Source organism: Octopus sinensis, linkage group LG27 (assembly GCF_006345805.1).
Source record: "Octopus sinensis linkage group LG27, ASM634580v1, whole genome shotgun sequence".
In the NCBI taxonomy this organism is placed as follows: Eukaryota; Metazoa; Mollusca; class Cephalopoda; order Octopoda; family Octopodidae; genus Octopus; species Octopus sinensis.
Window position 1 is genome coordinate 16,929,763 of NC_043023.1, and position 10,000 is coordinate 16,939,762.

General features: G+C 39.1%; 1 protein-coding gene across 1 annotated transcript in view; it reads left to right on the forward strand.

The window, feature by feature from the left end:
* The window catches only part of LOC115225414, a 26,158-nt gene that overhangs the window by 7,014 nt on the left and 9,144 nt on the right, over positions 1-10,000 (forward strand). The window contains exons 2-4 of the mRNA XM_029796374.2: positions 5,194-5,242; positions 7,604-7,642; positions 9,993-10,000. The exon at positions 9,993-10,000 is cut by the window's right edge and continues 241 nt beyond it. Of these exons, the coding sequence (XP_029652234.1) occupies positions 5,197-5,242; positions 7,604-7,642; positions 9,993-10,000 (93 nt within the window). The 5' untranslated portion in view covers positions 5,194-5,196. The remainder of the gene's footprint in view (positions 1-5,193; positions 5,243-7,603; positions 7,643-9,992) is intronic.

A 10,000-nucleotide genomic window follows, 5' to 3' on the forward strand; every position in this document is an offset into this window, starting at 1 on the left:
CCTTCCACGCTGCAATTGTTTTCGTTTCAGAACACGATCTCAGATCAAATCACTTGCTATGCGAGTACATCTCCGTAATATATATAATACATATATATATATATATATATATATATATATATATATATATATATATATATAATATATATATATATATAATATATATATATATATATATATATATATTTGTAAAAAATGAAGTTCGAAAATGCTGCTATATTATACAATTTTTAATTTTTATATATACATTATAACATGTTTCAGTTCCTGAAATGAACCTTATCAAAAAAAGTTATATATAAAAAAAGACAGCTCATGCCGTCAAACACAAGAAATTCATTTATAATACACAACGGAGTCAGACATCTTAGAGTTCATGTATAGTTGATATATAGTTTGAAGTAAGTTCATTCATGCTATATGTTCAAAGTGTTCGATGCAGTGGCCCACGGTGGCGATACGTATTCAATACAAAAAACAGATCAAAGTGGTGGAAAGTAGTCAATACAGAAGATTGATGTTCCCGAAGAGCGAGGAATTCATTTTACCTTAAGCAATTGTGATGATGGTCAGTCCAGCGTAGAGGTGACGTCATCAACGTTTGACCAATCGTTCGTTAGGTGGGTTTAGTCAAGCAGAACGGGACGTCATCATCATTTTGACCAATCGCTGTTATATAGCTGCCTCTTGTCTGTTTCCTGTTTTGACAGTCGCTTCGTTAGTCTATATATATATATATATATATATCAACAATTGAGGGTAAAATTAATTAATTAATCAATTTCACCAAGTATTCAGTATGTAAAGGGACCATTTAAGGCGAATTCCAAATTATTACATATATAAAAGGGCTTAGTAGCGGCAAAGTAATTTATTTTACTAAGCCTTTATATAATGTATATATATATTATATATATATATATATATATATAATTTATAAAAAGGATAAGATCGATATTTAAATATATACTTTTATATATATAAATTAAATTAGAGATAAAACACTATTAGGCAACTCAAACAGTGATAGACAAACCAATACATAATAACAAATAATATATATATATATTATATATATATACATATATATATATAATTATATTATATATTTTATATATATATATATATATATATATATATATATATATATATATATACGGCTTTTGTGTGTTTCTTAAATGGCTTATAAACACCTTCCACGCTGCAATTGTTTTCGTTTCAGCACACGATCTCAGATCAAATTACTTGCTATGCGAGTACATCTCCGTAATATATATATATATATAATATCATATAAAATTTAAAATTTAAATTTTTAAATTATTATTTTTTTAAATTATTATTAATATATATATATATATTGTAAATCAAAATCGAAATCGATCAACATCAATAGAAATTGTAGCTGTGATACCAGTGCCGGTGGCACGTAAGCGAACCATGCGAACGTGGCCGTTGCCAGCACCGCCCCTACTGGCCTCCATGCCGGTGGCACGTAAAAAGCACCATCCGATCGTGGCAGATGTCAGCCCCCCTGGCACCTGTGCCGGTGGCACGTAAAAATCACCCACTACATTCACGGAGTGGTTGGCGTTAGGAAGGGCATCCAGCCGTAGAAACATTGCCAGATCAGACTGGGCCTGATGAAGCCTTCTGGCTTCACAGACCCCCAGTTGAACCGTCCAACCCATGCTAGCATGGAAAACGGACGTTAAACGATGATGATGATGATGATGATATATATATATATATATATATATATATATGAATTAAATAAGGATAGAAATTGATATCAATCAATTTAAACCAATTAAAACCTTTCCTTTGCCCCCCCCCCTTCTCCCTCACTTTTTTCTCTCTTATCCTGTCTCCAAATCTTTTCCTCTCCCCTTCACAGTTCTCTGTCTGCCACTCACTCTCTCCCTCACTCTTCCTCCTTTGCTCATGTGGCCCCCACATGATCACCGGCTGTTCTCCTTTCCACGTAACTAAACACTTTTAAACTTCGTATACTGTAGAATGTTTTTATAAAACATTTTTTCTCTTGGCTTTATGAGAAATTCTATAGTTTGTAAGATATTTGTTTGTTTGTTTTCTCAATTCTGCAATTTCAACCAATCAGTGACGTCTATTGAGGTAAAAACATTCTGTGCCGTATGAATATGTCCCTCGTTTAAGAAACAGATTGGGTTTATTTACATTTCTGAAGAAAAAAGATACCCTTCGCCTCACCCCTAACCCTAAATTAGATTGAAATGCAATAGATCGATACTAGGGTCATAATTATGGGTGACAATTTCAACCAATCAATGACGTCTATTGAGGTAAGTAACATTCTGTGCTGTATGAATATATCCCTCGTTTAAGAAACAGATTGGGTTTATTAACATTTCTGAAGACAAAAGATACCCTTCCCCTCACCCCTAACCCTAACCCTAAAACAGATTGAAATGCAATAGATTGATACTAGGGTCATAATTATGGGTGACAAATTTCATATGACACCGCTAGAAAAAACTGCCGTTCAAACCGAAAAGATCCGACGAAAGCTTAATGATTAAACAAAAATATTGTGTGGTAAGTAGCTTGCTTACCAACCACATGGTTCCGGGTTCAGTCCCACTGCGTGGCACCTTGGGCAAGTGTCTTCTTGCGAGTGGATTTGGTAGACGGAAACTGAAAGAAGCCCGTCGTATATGTATATATATATATATATATATATATATATGCGTGTGTGTGTCTGTGTTTATGTCCCCGTAACGTAGTGGTTGGGCAAAAGAGAGACCGATAGAATAAGTACTGGGCTTACAAAAGAACAAGTCCCGGGGTCGAGTTGCTCGACTAAAGGCGGTGCTCCAGCATGGCCGCAGTCAAATGACTGAAACAAGTAAAATAGTAAACTTAGTGGTTCAGCAAAAGAGACCGATAGAATAAGTACTGGACTTACAAAAGAATAAGTCCGGGGTCGAGTTGCTCGACTAAAGGCGGTGCTCCAGCATGGCCGCAGCCAAATGACTGAAACAAGTAAAAGAGTAAACTTAGTGGTTCGACAATAGAGACCGATAGAATGAGTACTGGGCTTACAAAAGAATAAGTCCCGGGGTCGAGTTGCTCGATCAAAGGTGGTGCTCCAGCATGGCCACAGTCAAATGACTGAAACAAGTAAAATAGTAAACTTAGTGGTTCAGCAAAAGAGACCGATAGAATAAGTACTGGACTTACAAAAGAATAAGTCCGGGGTCGAGTTGCTCGACTAAAGGCGGTGCTCCAGCATGGCCGCAGTCAAATGACTGAAACAAGTAAAAGAGTAAACTTAGTGGTTCGACAATAGAGACCGATAGAATAAGTACTGGGCTTACAAAAGAATAAGTCCCGGGGTCGAGTTGCTCGACTAAAGGCGGTGCTCCAGCATGGCCGCAGTCAAATGACTGAAACAAGTAAAAGAGTAAAAGAGTAGCACAGTTCTGCAGACATTCTGTGTTGTTGGCCTATACGAAAACACGCCTGTCATCTGATGACTGAAGCCACTATAAGAGGAATTTCGTTCTAAAACTTGCAATTCGTCACTTTTTTTTTTTGACCCCACGGGAACTGATCCAAGGGAGATAACTTTATCTCACACGTCATTTTGGGATTTTCGTTCAAAAACCCCGCTTTATCGTAAATTTAAAAAAATTTGGTTTATTTATTTTTGCGCTCCTAATTTTGCCTACCCAGGATCATGGGCCCGGCTTCCCGGTTTCTATAACGTATGTGTATCCCCCCCCCCCACCAGCTGGACGGGATGCCAGGAAGAAAGAGTGAGAGGAAGTTGGGGCGAAAAAGTAAAACCGGGGTCGCCGCCACCCCCCTGCCGGAGCCTCGTGGAGCTTTTTAGGTGTTTTCGCTCAATAAACACACACAACACCTAGTCTGGAAATCGAAACCGCTATCCTCCGACCGCGCATCCGCTGCCCTAACCACTAGGCCATGGCTCCTCCACAACTAAGTGCACCCTTTTAAAGCCTAGCCCATGCCAGAGCCTCGTGGAGTTTTTAGGTGTTTTCGCTCAATAAACACTCACAACGCCCGGTCTGGGAATCGAAACCGCGATCCTCCGACCGCGAGTCCGCTGCGCTAACCACTGGGCCATTGTGCCTCCACTAAAATTTGGTACTCTTTACTCTTTTACTTGTTTCAGTCATTTGACTGCGGCCATGCTGGAGCACCGCCTTTAGTCGAGCAACTCGACCCCGGGACTTATTCTTCGTAAGCCCAGTACTTATTCTATCGGTCTCTTTTGCCGAACCGCTAGGTGACAGGGACCTAAACACACCAGCATCGGTTGTCAAGCAATGCTAGGGAGACAAACACAAACACACACACAAGCATATATATATAGAGGCGCAATGGCCTAGTGGTTAGGGCAGCGGACTCGCGGTTGCAGGATCGCGGTTTCGATTCTCAGACCGGGCATTGTGTGTGTTTATTGAGCGAAAACACCTAAAAGCTCTACGAGGCTCCGGCAGGGGGTGGTGATCCCTGCTGTACTCTTTCACCACAATGGCGGTGCCCCAGCATGGCCACAGCTCAAGAGCTGAAACTGGAAAAACAAAAACAAAAACAAAAACATATATATATATATATATATATACATACATATATACGACGGGCTTCTTTCAGTTTCCGTCTACCAAATTCACTCACAAGGCTTTGGTTGGCCCGCGGCTATGGTAGAAGACACTTGCCCAAGGTGCCACGCAGAGGGACTGAACCCGAAACCATCATCATCATCATCATCATCATCATCATCATCATCATCATCATCATCATCATCTTCGTTTAACGTCCGTTCTCCATGCTAGCATGGGTTGGACGGTTCGACCGGGGATCTGGGAAGCCAGAAGGCTGCACCAGGCTCCGGTCTTATCTGGCAATGCTTCTACGGCTGGATGCCCTTCCTAACGCCAACCACTCCGTGAGTGCAGTGGGTGCTTTTTGCGTGCCACCGGCACAGGTGCCAGATGAGGCTGGCAACGGCCACGGTCGGGTTGGTGTATTTTACGTGCCACCGGCACGGAAGCCAGTCGAGGCGGCGCTGGCGTCGTCCACGAGTTGGATAGTGCTTTTTACGTACCGCCACTCCTGCGCTTTTTTTTCTTTTTTATCAGTCATGCTCTGACAGCTTTCATATTTTTGAAAATTATTTTTCAGATCATGGACGTTCAAATGTTGTTCTTCCTTGTGCTTGCGTTGTGTCTTTGTAAGTTTTCTTTTCTTTTTCTTTTTTGTTTTTGTTTCGGGTTATTTTTGCATACCTGTCCGCTAGAAATAGCAGTAGTTCGTTCTAACTCTCAAAACAGAAAAAATAAATGACAACTAGTCACTGTTACTTCATTAATATTTAGTTTTTGTAAAAATAATGTATCTTTTCTGTTTGACCGGCAGTTTTTAAAAATAATTTCCACGTAACTAAACACTTTTAAACTTCCTATACTGGTAGAATGTGTTTATAAAACATCTTTTTCTCTTGGCTTTATTGAGAAAATTCTAGAGTTTGTAAGATATTTGGGATCTTTTCGGTTTGACCGGCAGTTTTTAAAAATAATTTCCACGTAACTAAACACTTTTAAACTTCGTATACTGGTAGAATGTGTTTATAAAGCATCTTTTTCTCTTGGCTTTATTGAGAAAATTCTATAGTTTGTAAGATATTTGGGATCTTTTCTGTTTGACCGGCAATTTTTAAAAATAATTTCCACGTAACTAAACACTTTTCAACTTCCTATACTGGTAGAATGTGTTTATAAAACATCTTTTTCTCTTGGCTTTATTGAGAAAATTCTAGAGTTTGTAAGATATTTGGGATCTTTTCGGTTTGACCGGCAGTTTTTAAAAATAATTCCACGTAACTAAACACTTTAAACTCCACCTACTGGTAGAATGTGTTTATAAAACATCTTTTTCTCTTGGCTTTATTGAGAAAATTCTATAGTTTGTAAGATATTTGGGATCTTTTCGGTTTGACCGGCAGTTTTTTAAAAATAATTTCCAGTAACTAAACACTTTTAAACTTCCTATACTGGTAGAATGTGTTTATAAAACATCTTTTTCTCTTGGCTTTATTGAGAAAATTCTATAGTTTGTAAGATATTTGGGATCTTTTCGGTTTGACCGGCAGTTTTTAAAAATAATTTCCACGTAACTAAACACTTTTAAACTTCCTATACTGGTAGAATGTGTTTATAAAACATCTTTTTCTCTTGGCTTTATTGAGAAAATTCTATAGTTTGTAAGATATTTGGGATCTTTTCGGTTTGACCGGCAGTTTTTAAAAATAATTTCCACGTAACTAAACACTTTTAAACTTCCTATACTGGTAGAATGTGTTTATAAAACATCTTTTTCTCTTGGCTTTATTGAGAAAATTCTATAGTTTGTAAGATATTTGGGATCTTTTCGGTTTGACCGGCAGTTTTTAAAAATAATTTCCACGTAACTAAACACTTTTAAACTTCCTATACTGGTAGAATATGTTTATAAAACATCTTTTTCTCTTGGCTTTATTGAGAAAATTCTATAGTTTGTAAGATATTTGTTGTTATTGAGTTATTGTTAGTAAGATGGTTAATAATTTTATGGGTGTCTGCCAAGTCAGCTGCCAGACGTCGGAGTTTCAATGTATCCATGCCCAGAGAATATGGCAAATGCCTGATGGAGGGTATTGTATACAGTGCTCAGGTGCACCACAATTTGTCAAAAAGTGCATATAAAGCATATGCAGTAATGTACAAATGTCTGGAAAGTGAACAGTGTATGAGTCAGATACATGCTTGTGTGTGTATGGAGGGGAGAAAATCAGGTGTAGTGTTGGCGAATCTCAGGAAGCATGGAAGTTTTGAAGGATGCAGTGCTCCGACAACTAACAACTGATTCCGGCAGTCTGTTCCATACTTCAGCAACTCTTAGCGTGTGTAAAATGTTTCCTAAAGTCATGGGAGCTGTGCTGTTTTCTGACTTTGTAAACATGTCCACGGGTGTTAGACAGGTGGAGTTTGAAAAGGTGCTCAGATTTATTGTTTGTAAGATGGTTAATAATTTTATGGGTGTCTGCCAAGTCAGCTGCCAGACGTCGGAGTTTCAATATGTCCATGTCCAAGGAAGTAAGGCGTTCAGAATATGGCAAATGCCTGATGGAGGGTATTGTATACAGTGCTCAGGTGCACCACAACTTGTCAAAAGTGCGTATAAAGTATATGCAGTAATGTACAAATGTCTGGAAAGCGAATAATGTATGAGTCAGATACATGCTTGTGTGTGTATGGAGGGGAGAAAGATCAGGTGTGGTGTTGATGAATCTCAGGAAGTATGGAAGTTTGGAAGGATCCGACAACTAACAACTGATACCGGCAGTTTGTTCCATGTTTCAGCAGCTCTTAGCGTGAAAAAATGTTTCTGAAAGTCGTGGGAGCTGTGCTGAGAACCACACGTTCAATGCTCTCACTCAAACTGCCATAATTATATTTACAAGTGTTAATTGTTATTTAATTATTGTAACATATATAGTAAATATTCCTGTTGTGAAATTTGAAAATCAAAATCTTTTCTTTTTCATCTTTTATAGGTTTGACAAGAACACAATATTATAAAATTATACAAAGTGGTAAAGTGATTAACAAACCTTTTCTTCCTTTTAAACAAGACTTTACCTGTTCAATTCTCTCTTTTAATTCTTTCTCTTAACTCACTGCTTTTTTTAAAAAAGTTTTATTTCAACCTGGCAGTTCATTAGCGCAGCTCAATCACTGGTAGTGGTTGTGCTTTAACTAAAGCTACGGATTTGAATCTGTCCAGAGTTATCTCCCTTTGGTGTTTCCCATGGAGGAAAGCTAACACAACCACTTTACAGAGTGTAGTGAGGGACATTTTTTCATTGCACCACCACTCATTTGGTTACCATTATAGCTAGCGTCCCAAAATCCCATCCCCTCCTCACCGTGGTGGGGACACTGGCAACGGGTAGTGTCAGAGCTATGCCATCGGGAACTTCGGTTCCTGGTAGGGGCCACCCAAGGCGGATTGGTCTGACACCGAGTGGTATTAGGGCCACAACCCGGCAGACAGGGCTCTGGTGAAAATCCTCGGAGTGTCTGTTTCTACAGCTGAGTGAACTGGGGCAACGTGAACTTTTATAAAATTTTTCTAACATAACGACTTAAATTTGTCTTATGAAGAAAGGCTGAAGACGCTCGACCTTTATTTCCTAAAAAACGCTGCAGCCGTGGTGATCTCATTCTCGCTCACAACATCATAAGCGGAAAGTGTAACCTCTCGAAAGAGCTGTTCTTCACTCCTGCTCCAGAGCGTCGGCTGCGGGGTCATTCCGAAAAGCTCTACCTGCGACGATTTCATCTCAATCGAAGGAGAGGAGCTTTCTCCGTCCGGGTTGCGGATCCGGAATAGATTTCTTTCAATCATCAACTTCCAGAAAATACCAATTCATATAATTTATTAACTAATTATTTAGATTAAATAGGAACATCAAAAACAAACAGAATAAGACAGAATAAAAGTGTCTTGCTCAAGAACACAACATGTAGCCCAGTCCGGAATTTGAGCTCACAACGTCACGAACGTAAGCTTGACGCTCTAACCACTGAGCCATGCGCCTTCACTTGTATTATATTATAATATTATAATCATGTTTGGAAACAAATAGGGGTTTGTGACAGGAAGAGCACCCTACTGTTGAGAATGAAAAAAACTCTGGTCTATGAAAGCATGGAACAGAAAGTATAACAATGATGATCGTTTTGTTGTTTTAGTCATTAGACTGTGGCCATGCTGGGGCACCACTTTGAAGAATTTTTGGTCGAATGCATGGACCCCAGTACTTACGTATTTTAAGCATGAACCACTGAGTTATAGGGATGTAAACACACCAACACTGGTCAGCCTGAGGCTATAGTAGAATGGCAAGCTGGCAGAAACGTTAGCGCGCTGGGCGAAATGCTTAGCGGTATTTCGTCTGTCGTTACGTTCTGAGTTCAAATTCCGCCGAGGTCGACTCTGCCTTTCATCCTTTCGGGGTCGATAAATAAAGTACCAGTTATGCACTGGGGTATATGTAATCAACTTAATCCCTTTGTCTGTCCTTGTTTGTCCCCTCTATGTTTAGCCCCTTGTGGGCAGTAAAGAAATATATAGTAGAACTTGCTCACAACATCATAAGCGGAAAGGGTAACCTCTCGAAAAAGCTATTCTTCACTCCTGCTCCAGAGCGTCGGCTGCGGGGTCACTCCGAAAAGCTCTGTCTGCGACGATTTCATCTCAATCGAAGGAGAGGGGCTTTCTCTGTCCGGGTTGCGGATCCGTGGAATAGGCTGCCGGACGAGATAGTGAAGATGCCGACGACCGCTCGGTTCAAAGTCTCTCTTGACCACAAATGGCCTGAACGCTTTACATGAACACCACCCTGTACATAACTCCCTGTCCCCCTTACATGGCCTTGCTTTTTGCTTTTTGAGCCAATAAAAGTTGAATTGAATTGAATTGAATATATATATACATATATATATATATATATATATATATAATATATATATATATATATATATATTATATATATATATATATATATATATATATGTATATATAAAGTTCTATCTACGACGATTTCATCTCAATCGAAGGAGAGGGGCTTTCTCCGTCCGGGTTGCAGATCCGTGGAATAAGCTGCCGGACGAGATAGTGAAGATGCCGACGACCGCTCGGTTCAAAGTCTCCCTTGATCACAAGTGACCTGAACTCTTTGCATGAACACCACCCTGTACATAATTCCATGTCCCCCTACATGGCCTTGCTTTTTGCTTTTTTAGCCAAATAATTAACTTAACTTAACTTAACTTAACTTAACTTAACGTAACCCACAGGTCCAACTTGCCATACGGTAGGATTGAACTCAAAACCATATGGTTAGAAAGCAAACTTCTTACCTGATTTCTTTATTTCAGAAAATGTT